General features: G+C 33.8%; 2 protein-coding genes across 2 annotated transcripts in view; both read left to right on the forward strand.

Annotated features, from left to right (window-relative positions):
- LOC135085877 (RNA-binding protein Musashi homolog 2) overlaps window positions 1-13,061 on the forward strand; it is a 162,801-nt gene that overhangs the window by 138,443 nt on the left and 11,297 nt on the right. The window contains exons 2-3 of the mRNA XM_063980661.1: window positions 5,333-5,484; window positions 9,408-9,622. Coding sequence (XP_063836731.1) covers window positions 5,333-5,484; window positions 9,408-9,622 — 367 coding nt within the window. The remainder of the gene's footprint in view (window positions 1-5,332; window positions 5,485-9,407; window positions 9,623-13,061) is intronic.
- LOC135086030 (GILT-like protein 1) overlaps window positions 1-13,061 on the forward strand; it is a 121,422-nt gene that overhangs the window by 18,146 nt on the left and 90,215 nt on the right. The gene's annotated exons all lie outside the window — the stretch shown is intronic.

The raw sequence follows: 13,061 nt of genomic DNA on the forward strand, positions 1-13,061 counted from the left end.
TCACAAAAAAGAAAACATTTAATTTGAAACCATTTACTCTGAATAAATAATATTGTTACCACATCAGTTCTATCGAGTATTAATATCTTTTACTCTTTACAGTACCTATAAAATAATATTTTATTGTACTTACATTTATTTACCCTTTACAGTGAGGGATTTACACTTTTAGCCCTTAAAATATCACAAACAAAAAAAATGACACTACAGCTGCACTGTATTCGTAAAGATAAAATATGACATTAATTATTATTATTTAATTCATTCAATATCAAAAACATTAATTAATAATTTAGATAAAACAGTTAACGAATCAAAATCCCAAATTCAAGACTCAAATTCTTTAGTCTTTTCTATTATTCTTAACACTTTTAACTAGCTACCTATTTTAACATAAATCACAAGGTCCTAATATAAAAAAAATATAATTAATTACTACGTAAATATTTTACTTTACAAAAATAATAAAACAGCTAAGAGTGAACAATTAAGATGAAAAGATTCAATATGCCCGCCCGTCGTCGGTTTCCACATTTCTCATCTTAAGCCTCAACTGTCACCCGAAAACTCATCTCAAATATTAATAAAGGTCATGACCTCTTTTTACTCTCAAAATGGCAACATTCTACACAATCTCTAATAATGAAACAATTGTTTAGATGACCCAATTTAAAACTTTTAACAATCAAAACGGATTATTGATTAATGAAATTGAATGTTAATATTTTACTTCATCTGGATTACTCTTGTTATAAGAAGGACATAATCTAAATAGTACTAGTTTGAAACGTCATTATCTAACCTGAAAGGAAGTCTCATAAATTAGTTAAAAAATGATGTACTAAAGTGCCCAACCTGTAATAAAATATTATTTCATGAATCCTGAACTGTCCTTATGATACTGATCAAATCCTTTAACAATAATAAGATTATTTACAGTACAACTGATTCTAGTTATAATTTAAAGGAAATTTTAACAATGGGCACGAACCCGAAAATCAATACGGGCTTATATAAACAGAGGGTTGGAATCTAATAAGATTTTATGTGAATCAACCCCTGGAGAAAATGGCCGAGCGCCATCAGATGCACAAAGATGGCGCGCGCATGCGCCGAGCGCCGTTCGATACGTGCACCCTCTGGCTTGGGCCATCAATCTCACTACAACATTATTTTACTTTACAAAAACTACTTCGGATTGATATAATCAGTAATCACAAACACCAACACTGACACGGACACTATGCCAACATGATAAAACACTGATTTTTCAGTTCAGCTGCTCCTTCTGCTCCGAACTTCCAGTTCCTGTGGACAGATAAACACGGCACAAAAATGGGAAAAACAAATCTTCATCTTGATCTTCGGTGAACCAGCTCCGATGATAGTGCAACGCCTCGACCAGCTTGTCCGGACGCAGCAGTAGCCAGCACGTACTGCTGTGACAGGACAATATGGTCGGGCGCGCGAGGCGGCGGCGGCGGGCGTCGGCAGGCGTGTGAGGCAGCGTGGCCCGGCGCCGCGCCCCGCCGCCCCCGCGCACGCGCCAAGCGTCCCCAGCCTGCCTCACCCCATCGCACCCTGAATGAACACCCTCAATCAACTATCGATTTTCCCATACAAAAAAACGTTAATTCATTATCTTGGGCGAAAATTTCCAAAAATTATGGGTTGGCAGGCAGTAAAATGGTACTAACAACTGCTTAAACACACAATAAGCACGATTAAGCGGTCAAATATTGTTCTAGTTATAGGAAGAAAGGTGAAAGGTCTTGGGCAGAAAATATTGACGGACTAAGAATTTTTCTGCAGTCTCAAGAAATTCCGAATATTCCAGTTTTTAATTTGAAATTCCAAACAAAATAAATAAGATTCCGAAGAACAATTACTTGGAAGAATAAAAAGAAAGATTTACTTAGATTCGAAATAAAATATTATACTAAAAAGAACAAAAGAAAATAATAGAATAGCCAGCATTCTAAGGCTTGATTTCTCGCAGATCATGAATATAAACCGTAATATTCCCCAATCAAATTACATTAAAGTTATTTATATGCTAAGTTTCATAAATCTATTTGAAAAAAGTTCTAAAATTTTCTTTTGGATTTCTTGGAACATTAAACAATCTTAATTTAGGTATTCCTAATTTAAGCCAAAAAAAACATTATCATAAAAACTGCTAATAACTTTGATCCTTTGGTAATTTCTAGAAGTTTCTCTTTGCCAACTACAATAAATTCCTTCACCCCAACAATTTTCATCACTTATCTAATTCGCAGCAGGTCATCGACCGGGCGGATCGCGGTATAGATTCAACACACCCCGCGCTTTCATTCCAGACTTGAAAGCCACTGGTCCCACGACAGTTGCTTTCAAGTTTTGCAAAACTCACCCTTATTGTTAGGAACCCAATAGAGATTTTCCCAATCGGTCGCGATCACGCGAAGGGAATAGGTGTGCCAGTGCGAGACGAACGTGGGCGTCTGTTGCCCTGTCCCCACAATTATTTTACGCGATTTATTCTACCTACTATCTTAGATCCCTTTTTCACAAACACTCCAGTTTTCAAAGACTGTATTCAAGTTCATTACGAATGGTGTATTTATTTTTTACTTGAAAAGAAGTTAGATGTAAACCAAGATAGAATTAGATAGAACACCAAGACCCAGTTCCTGAATTGAGATTTTTGGATTGAGGGCGCTCAGCTTCTAATCACTCAGAATGTAGAAAGAGTAAGGCCTAACTTTAACCTTAACTATAACGATAACCGGTGTATTTTGTTTAGAGTTAGACTGACTTGACGTTTGTGAAAGTTAAATTAAGATGGTGTAACCCAAGTTAAGAAGTAGGTAGAAGATGAGCACGCTCAAGCTGGAAATGTTAATTCAGAAACGGGACCCATATCTAGGAATATTAAGACGTATGGGTTTTAATTTCTTAAAGTCCTTTTGAGAAAGAGAAATGATAAATGAACACCATAACGAAATTATAATCGAAGCACAGAGCAACTTTCAAATCTAACTTCTAAGATGGTACTTATCACAGTCGATTGCCTGTAGTTGCACCACAGCTCCTTTTTTCAATTGGATTATGTAATTTCCATCAGCTATTTGCCGCAATGATTGCTAAAGGGCGGTCGTGACAAAGTATTTCGCCGCCAAATGGTAGGTCAGAGGTGAAACTGGAGGCAATTTATAGTACCTTCATGTCTGAAGGGCGTCGGACGTAATCTAGTTCTTACACTGTCTGACAAGACATCTATTGATGGGCTCTTGATTTATAAGTTTGAGGACAAATCTATTGAACTTTTACTGTTACTGAAATTTTGTACCTACTTATTTTAATGTACTTTCAAAATCCATGTAGCAAAAATAAGTACATAGTTCTCTTTCAATTATAAAAACGTAACCTTTTGCAAAGATTTATTTTAATTTCTGTCCCGTAACTGAGGCTTTAAGGCGAGTTTTTATTTATTTACTTTTAAAAGAATTCCTTCCGGGCAACGAGTCTTGCCACCAAAATCCCTCGGACATTGCGTCTTGTAAAAAGATAAATGGCCCGCCGCCCTTGATTTATAGTTGTCAGGAATTGTTAAAAGAGATCCTTCGCCTAACATCTATCACATAACTTTCTGACGGAGGATTAAGGGACGTTTAATATGTTAATCCAAAGAAATTTGCGGATTTCTTAGAAAGTATTCGATGGTGCATGCCCCTACTTAAGCATTTTGGAAATTAATCATAATTTATACAGCTACCTACTTCTAAGATTATTGCTATAAAAAACGAAGTTTTTGCCATGTTATCCTAAGGGAAGTAGTAAGCTACTAAAGTTAAACAATTAAAGTTAGTCGTTTTTTTCTATTGAATGTGACCTAAATAATAACAGCAACACGTAGCATAAAAGCCGTCAAATATTTGATTTGCGAAAACCGACTCTAGGAAAATAGATATCACAAAAGGTTTTCACTCCCCTCCAGAACAATACGGAAAACACTTGCGGGATAAAGGTAACTATAGACATAGAGAGCATATACCGATTGCTTGAGTGGGACAGAGACAGCGATGTGTTCAGCTTACTGCCAAGAAATGCGCAGCGTGAAGATGTGTGGAGCAGCTGGAAAATAAAAGAACGAGTCCATTTCAATAAACGTGGGATATCTCTTTGGTGGGTACTATTTTCTGGCTGCGAATTTTCTGGGAAAATTAATGGCAGAGATGCTTTTTATGAATTATTTCATGTTACATTTATAAAAGAAAAAAAATGCACAAGACCCAAAATGTTACAGCGTCGCGTCGTCGTGGACACTTTTTATTTATACTTAAACAAATTTAAAGAAACGATGGTCTGGAATGTTTTGCTACATTTTATAAAATATAAATAGAACTTTCTTTTTTTTATAATAGTCTAACTTCATTTTACTTTCATTAAGATTTTGAAAATGCAATTTACGGTGTAGTAAACGTATCAAATTGCTATGTCGCACCTGGAAAACCGCAGTAATTATTGTTGCGCTATTTATTTACATGAATTTTATACGAAACCTAAGACGGGTCGTAATGCATTCAGCGTCACGTCTCGCGCTGGTGCTGCATTATAATTTTATATTTTATCCCACAGTCTCTTTGTTGATTACAGGTAACATTATACCTCTGATATTAGATATACAGCAACTGACCTCATTGTTTAATATTTAGACTTTTCTGTTATACCTGTTAAAAAGAAAAACATTTTTTGTTGTTTCCTTAAAAAAAGTTCGCAAAATTCGGAAAAATTAGTTCATGAATTCTTTACGTCAACTTACAAAGTTCATATTACCATTCCATTCCAAATAAAATTATTAAATTAGAAACATCACACGTAAAATTTATTCATTCGGCCCATTTTATATCGATTGGGCTCGTAATGAAATGCGTAGGCGTACGAATTTACGTTCTACAGTTTACCGCGCTGTCATCTGTCAACAACTGAAACCATAAACCAAAACAATAAACATTTTAAATGGCCACCTTCAACGAAAAAGTTTTGATATCAATTTTGTTTAATTTAAACAATCAGCAAAATAATGGAGCGTCGATTTAGCGGCACAATGATTGCATTATACGAAATGTAACGTTTTATTATTATAACCCAAACAAATTCACGGCCGGTTTCATTTATTGCGTCGGTTTTTATTCAGTTATATACTGGCTTGAAAAATCTCCGCCAGTGTTTTGTTTTTCTAGTGAAAGTTGACAAAAAGGCGTCAAGAGTTCGCGGTTACGCGACCGTTCAAGTTTTCCGTTCATTTGTGTTGTGATTGTCGTGTAAAGATGATGGGGCTGTATTCCAGTGGTGCGCTGGGCGGCGTCGAGGTGTTGGACGGCGGGTTGGTGGGCGGCGAGCTGACCGCACATGTCTTGAGCGCGCAGGCTGCCGCGCACGCCGCCGCCACCGCCGCCGCGGCCGCCCATCAACAGCAGCAGATGGCAGTGCAGCAAATCAGTAAGTTTTTACATGTAAAACTTTGATAACTTGGGCATACTTTGCGAAACTGGCTAGATTGTTGACCCCAAGCTTTGGAATCCAGTCAAATTGATTAAATCCTTATTGCAAGATCTAATGCTTTGATCAGGTATTGTTCCCTAATTGTTGGCTCTTATTTTGATACCAAATAGCTCCTTTTACCAGTAGGAAAAGTGCAGCTATAAAATAAAATGGGAAATTCAAAAGTTTTAAAACTAAAAACTTGAATTAAACAAACTTGCATCTTATTTATGAAGACCCAAGTGTACCTAATGATATTTCCTTTGTCTGAAATTGTAGAATGAAGACATTTTTACCTACATAAAATGCTTCAAATACTTCCAAAGCCTACTAGATTCTAATTAGATTATTCACCCTTTTATTTGATTGATTTGTTGGAGCATTTTCTTTACTTAATGTTGCACGTTTTGGTTCATTTTCTTTGATTTTACCAATAAATTATTGTTTACTTTCATTTAGAAACTCGATATTATTTTAAAATAATATTTTTGATTTGTAACAGTTACAGTCTATAATTTAATATCGATACCTCTGGGCTCAAAGGTCGTAAAGGACAAAGTACGACTTTTCAGGAGAAGCAAAAAACGATTTTTTATTTTTTTATTCGACAATAACTTTTTTGTTTTTTGAGCTATTAAAATATGACCTAAGAAGAAAGTGCTTAGAATTCACAGCATTTTCCGAGGAAGTATTGGAAAACTGGACTAGGGCAGTATTTACTGAGATAGATTTCCTTTACGCCCTCAAAATTACAATAAAAAGACCTTTACACCCCTCAAATATTCGTCCTAGGCAAGTTACTCAGGGCGTAAGTCTATTTTTATTTTACAAAACTACAAAATCAAGGTAATAAAGGACAATTTACAGAGTTTTATAGGTTTTCATAGGTCGTAACGGAACACCCAGATAAGGTATTATGCAAGGGCAAATTGATAATTTAGCTTAAATATTTAATGTTTTATGGTATTTGATATGTAATACACCATTTCTTCACATATTTTTAATGAATTATAGTATTTTAAATGAAATCAAATGATTTTTCGTGGCTTCAAAATTTAATGCACACAATTTATGAAACTATTATTTAAGCAAGCAGAAGTTTTGATATCTTCGAACTAGAAGATACCATTTCCGATATAAGAGCGATTTTAGAAAATAAATATTATGACGTTTTTAAATAAAACTTCATAATAATGTCTACTTTACACGAATAGCCGAAACCAATTTAATTTTATTTATTTAATCATTATTATTGTTTCGAAAAACTACAAATGGCGGACTTAATTCTATAGGGCAGTCTGTCAACCAGTTGACCTTATGATACTGCAGATAGGATAGAATTATTAAGGACAAACGAAAACCCAACTATGATTATTCTAAATAGATTAAACATTGTTGTTCATAATAGCTTGAAATTATGTCATTGTACTTGGTACAAAAGTAGAAATGTTAGGTAAGTAAGTTTACAAGTAGGAAGTTTTTCATTCCAGTAAAGTATATCCACTTACTTTACTCTTACATAATACAGTTTTTAAAAGCCAAATATTTTTAATATAAAAATATAACTTCGAAAAAAAGTGCATTCACGCTTTTTGGTTCATGAAGTCTCAACTATAGTACATTTTTCCCATGTTAAGCGTAAATATTTTTCCTACTAGTTATACTTTATTAGCTGATCCAAATAACTTTAGAAACAAGACTTATTTATTAAATTGTTACAGTCAAAACTCAAAAGAACGTTAGTCAAAATTACTAGGAAATCATTAAAAACAATTGTAAAGCGTAGCATTTGTGTGATTTATGCATACAAAACATACATACACTCGAAAAAACATAACCCTCCTTCTGTAGTCGTGTAATAATGACACCTTATGGTACTACAGTAAGGTGACTTCTTTTTCTCATCTAGCTTTTTCATTTTCCAAATTTGTTGATGACTATCCTAACTTAATTAGGTAATACGTTATTTTATAGCATGTTTTCATTTTGTTAAATCATCTTTTAATTATCTTTTACCTGACAAATACCTAATTTCATCAAATATGAGAAATAATAAAAAGCATCATTACTTTACCCGATGTGGATAGATGTCATCATTTTTTAATGTACAAATCACATAATCGTTACACTCTAAAATAGTTTTATTACATATTTTTGATGATTTTTTAGTTCTTTCGTTTGTTCTAAACGCACATACTTAAATACAATATGAAACGTCTATAAAATGGCAATGCCCGATTTTGTATGGAAGGTGGCGTCTTTTTTTTTTCGCGCGGCCATCGACCAAACTTTGTTTTTTGATTACAAAATAGTGTAATAAACCAAACTTACTATGACATGTATACCTCTAAACTCAGTCTGAACTGAGTTACGGGCATTAGAAGTTGGATGATTTTCATACTAGATTTGCTTTTTGAGCGCAAGTTTTGTAAGAAATTGCAACAAAATATTGCGCTATTTTTTTATTGCGCTGATTCTGCTCCATACTGATGTCTGGAGCCTATAATGGATGGTATTGTTTGTTTACACATACAATGTCACTATTTTGTTGCAATTTCTTACAAAACTTGCGCGCAAAAAGCAAATCTAGTATGAAAATCATCAAACTTCTAATGCTCGTAACTCAGTTCAGACTGAGTTTAGAGGTATACATACATGTCATAGTAAGTTTGGTTTATTACACTATTTTGTAATCAAAAAACAAGGTAAGGTCGATGGCCGCGCGAAAAAAAAAAGACGCCAATTTCCGGCATTGTCTTTTACCTACTCAGTTGTTTTAATATCTTCTCTTTGTAGATTTTTAAAATATTTGTTTAGATAATCTAAGGGCGTAAAGGACAAATTATTTAGACTTTGGTATGAAAATTTGGGTTGTATAGGACAATAGATTATTCTACATGTACATTATACGCCCAAAAATTTGTGTTTACTTGTTCTTTACTACCATGCCAACTGTACTAAAAAATCAAATGGTATTTACATCCCAATTTTCACGATGAATTCTGTTTAGCTTATCAAATATGATGGGTCGTAAAGGCACTTTTTTTGAGAATTTCGACAAACTAAATATACAGATCGATAGAGAATTAAATTCTGAGTACAACTGTATAAAAAACTCATTTTCGGTATTTTGTCCTTTACGACCTTTGAGCCCAGAGGTATCGATATGTCAGATAACTACTGAACTGTTGTTTTTAATAATTTATTGTGTAAAACAAAGTTATTTACTCATATTATGTGTATGGAAATTTAATTAAAGTTTGAGGTTTAACTGGAATTATGCCATTTGAATCCATGCAAAGTCAAATGTTTGTGAGCATCTTGTATTGTATTTATATGTGACATGCATGAGAATCCACCTTAAACCATGACAAGTCAGGGCCGGACTGTGAGTTTAGGGGGCCCTGGGCTAATTCTACTTAGGGGCCAACCTAATTACTCGAAAGTATAGAAAAAAATGAGACAGTTAAATATATGACTTGACTTAGCTGGGGCCTCCTTGAATCCATATGAAGCCCAACATGCCATATGGTAGATCTGGCCCTGACAAAAGTTACTAATATACTCATTAGCTTATCAAATCCAAGCTTATACTTATTTTTTTATCCATTTTATTTGGAATCTAAGATGAATAACAATAGAACTTGTTACATAATTTTCTATGCAGATTTTCTCATAATATTTTTTTTGGAATTTTTTTTTTACCATAATATGTTAAGAGCAGTTCTCTACACTGCTCTACTGTTTGAATAGAACACACAAAAAAAGAAATCTATCAAATATTTTAGAAATCGATCATCATTTAATTTCAATAAAAATCCATTCCATTTTATTTTCGTTACAATTTTATTTTGGCACGCCAAAATGTTAAACGAAAGCAGTTCTCCCGCCCACAGAAACGTCTCCGTCGTCCGGTCGGTCGACCCCGGTCAATCCTGCATCCGTAGCACCACCCACTGGTGCTTCATCACCGTCTCCAAGCAAGCTCTTCGTGGGCGGGCTCAGTTGGCAGACCAGCTCCGACAAGCTGAGAGAATACTTTGCGATGTTCGGACCGGTGACCGATGTCTTGATTATGAAGGATCCGGTTACACAGGTAAGCGCATGAGTAGTTGGGACTGGTTTGGAGGACTGTTTCACAGATTGTTGATAACGGTTTTAAAAAACTTGAAAAAAGGCGGGAGTCGAACCCACGACCTTTCGCTTGAGAAGCGACTCTAAAATTTTAATAACTGCTGATAATAATGTTGGTGAACCCTGAAAGTGCACTGAAAGGGGCCTTATAAAGAACTTGATTTTAAACATTGTTGTGTATCTGACAGATAAGTCCCTGATAATTTATCTGGAACTTATCTGTCAGAAACGATACTTTTGATTACTTATGTTTCTGGACTGCCAAGTAATTATCTGCCTATAGCTATAGCTTCTTATTACCTTTAAGTCTCTAAAAGGCTGTCTGAAACTTATCTGTCAGATACACTAACAACTTCTTGTTACATTTACTAAGGACCCTGATAGGCTATCAGGAACATATCTATCAGATAAACTACAATGTTTGTTTTGACTTTTCTCAGATTGAGATATTGGTATTCAGCAAACTTAATTTGTTAGATAGCATTATATGGCAGATAACTAACTGAAACTTTATCAGCAACCTGTGAAACAGGCTATCAATGTTGCAGTTGATGAAAGAATTTGCTATGGATAAATCATCCCTATTTAAAGGCTCATAGAGTTCTTTTTCTATTTTCTTAAGTAATCAGTATTTAATTATTTATTTAAAAGATTCTTTCATGTAACTGAAATAATTATAAAGGATTGTGTACATTATGTAACAAAATGTAAACAGTCCTTGATAAATTTTGTACATTTTAAATTGTTTATATTAAAATTGATGAAAGTACTACTGAAATGAATTGGGAATATTCATATTTTTGTAATTATTAGCCAACTATAATGTATCTAAAGTAAGTAAAACCAAGTGGTATGTAATAAATTAAACTTAATTTAATTATAAATAACTTCTGAGGTCATACAAAAAAGATTATAAAGATGTTGTGATCAAAACTTCACCTATATTAGTATTAGTATTTCAAAATTCAAATACAAAACAATTTCCTAAGAAAAGAAAGTTTTTTTAGCATCTTAAAAACTTAATTTCAACAATCCAATACAATGATTATTCCCAATTCAAACTCAAGCCTAAATAACTAAACAAAAATCTCTAATTCAAAACATACACTAAAGTGACATCTTTCCAAAGACAGCGATAGGCAGATGAAGAGGCTCCGCCATATTTTGTGGTCAGTGAATAGTCAACGGCTAGGCGTAGGTAGTTAGTTGTGGTGCGGTCTAGCGAGGGTGCTGTGTCTGTCAAATATTTCTCGAAAACAAACAAAAAAGGCCTAAATTTAAAGCCATTTTAGTCTTCACTGCAGGAGTACAACCTTCTTAATTTACCAGAGGCAAATGGAGGATTTGTCCTACGCTCCAAGGGTCGGGGAGCCCTAATATTCGAATGCTTGACCCTTTGTCGCCTGTTACAACATCCACGGGAAGAGTTGGGGTCTTGTTCTACACACACGAAGTCACACAGTCACGGCTAATACGCCGTAGATATAGTAGGTACTACAATAAATAATATGCTTTATTCTTCCTTTCAAAATATTTTGAAACATTAATTTCTTATTTGCACAAAATACTGTGGCATCTTATAAATTGTAAATCAGATACGATTTATGTAAGTCTGCATGCGCGTATTATAGCTGGGGGCCGTGCCCACTGCCCCAAAATGATCTGGTGACGATGGCCACCCCCGAAAAATAACCCTTGATACGCCAATGCGCTGAAAACCAGCTTCTCGACATGGCTTCGACGATCGCTTGTTATGTCGCGTATATTGCTGAGCGGACGCCTCTTCAGCATAGCTTGTAGTTTAATGTTGTGTACTGTATTTTTTTTTTCTGAATAAAGTATTCTTTTTCAATCCTGAATAGGAAAAAATCACTACTGAGAAATACTGACAGATGTAGCAATGGGTTCATGATGATGGTATTATTTATATTCTTATAAAATAATTAAATTTTTATGTTGTTTTCCTAAAGTTTCAATAGTTTTTTGCATCTTAATGTGGTAGAAAAGTTGAACATAAAGATTATTCTTAGTTTTATCTCATATAAACTCTAATCTGCCCTAATTCTCCTTATATTTTTTATTGGAATTCGCACAAAATATTAAAACAAATAGAAGCAACAATCCTTACCAAGAATTCACGTTTTATGCCGTAAAAATGATGAAAAATACCTACGTTTTTTCATATTAATTTATTTTATTGACTTTCTTCACTTTTATCTTTTTTCTGATTCTGTTTTTTAGATAACTTTCAAAAGCGCTTATAAAGATTAGATTAAACATTAGGTACTACATTAATTAATTTTCATGATTTTAAATATACAATGCCATATCCTTAAAGAAATTTAGGTAATCCATCTTCATGAACCTACCTTGTCTATGACGCAGCACCAGAGTAAACTTTGGGCTATGGTTGGAAGAGTACGTAGGTCACTAACACCGTATAGACCAGACTGGCATGCTAGAGTCACTAACACCATAGTCGTTAGGTACCATAGACAAAAAAACTCCTTCTGGTTCTTCATCTTTCGGTAGTTCCCCGTCTTGAGTCGAGTTGGTGTTGCCATGATTAAAATATTTTCTACTAACTTAGGAGTTTTGGTTTCATAGTTATTTTAGAGCGTAATTTGGTTTTGATGAGGATAGTAGAATAGTTTTAAATAAAATACTCTTTGTATAGATAGTTTTTTTTAATAACATTGCAACACTGACACTGGAAATAAGTAAAGATTGAATACTTCTACTAATTTAGCTTAGTTAGGATTTTAAAGGAGATTATAAATAGTTGGAAAGAATAATAAATTGTGTTTGGTAGAAAATGTAATTTTAGATTTTTTTCAACTGACAACACTTATCTTGATATGCTCAAGAAAATGGTAGTTTGTCGATAATGAGGGTAATGCTCGAATATACCTTAACATTGTGCTAATAAATAGTTTGAACCCTTCTCTAGTCCGCCTTTAAAATATTTTGAGTGTTTGATATACTTGCAATTTTATTCCTTATTATCTTACCTTAGTTTTTATTTAAAACAAGATCAAAAGTGCTCTTTAAAGTTACTGAATCAATTGTATAATTTTTTACGAATTTTACACATAAGTACGCATGTGATCTTATAAAATACTTAGTTGTTTTCTTAAGATTTTTTTTCTCACTGACAACACTGATTTGTAGGGTTTTTCCTTCCATGTTCAGCATTATTTAGACACATCTCTAAGGACAATCAGACAGAATAAGTTTACAATGTCCATTTTGACCATGGAAAATGTAGCATAAAGTCAATTTCCATAATTGCAAGTATATCTTTCCCTTAAAATATCTGAATATCGGACACCAAACGGTATTCTATAGCATGATAGTCTATCCTTATGAGAAACGAAGGTACATATTATAGAACGAACTCA

This window comes from Ostrinia nubilalis, chromosome 30, assembly GCF_963855985.1.
Source record: "Ostrinia nubilalis chromosome 30, ilOstNubi1.1, whole genome shotgun sequence".
NCBI classification, from domain to species: Eukaryota; Metazoa; Arthropoda; class Insecta; order Lepidoptera; family Crambidae; genus Ostrinia; species Ostrinia nubilalis.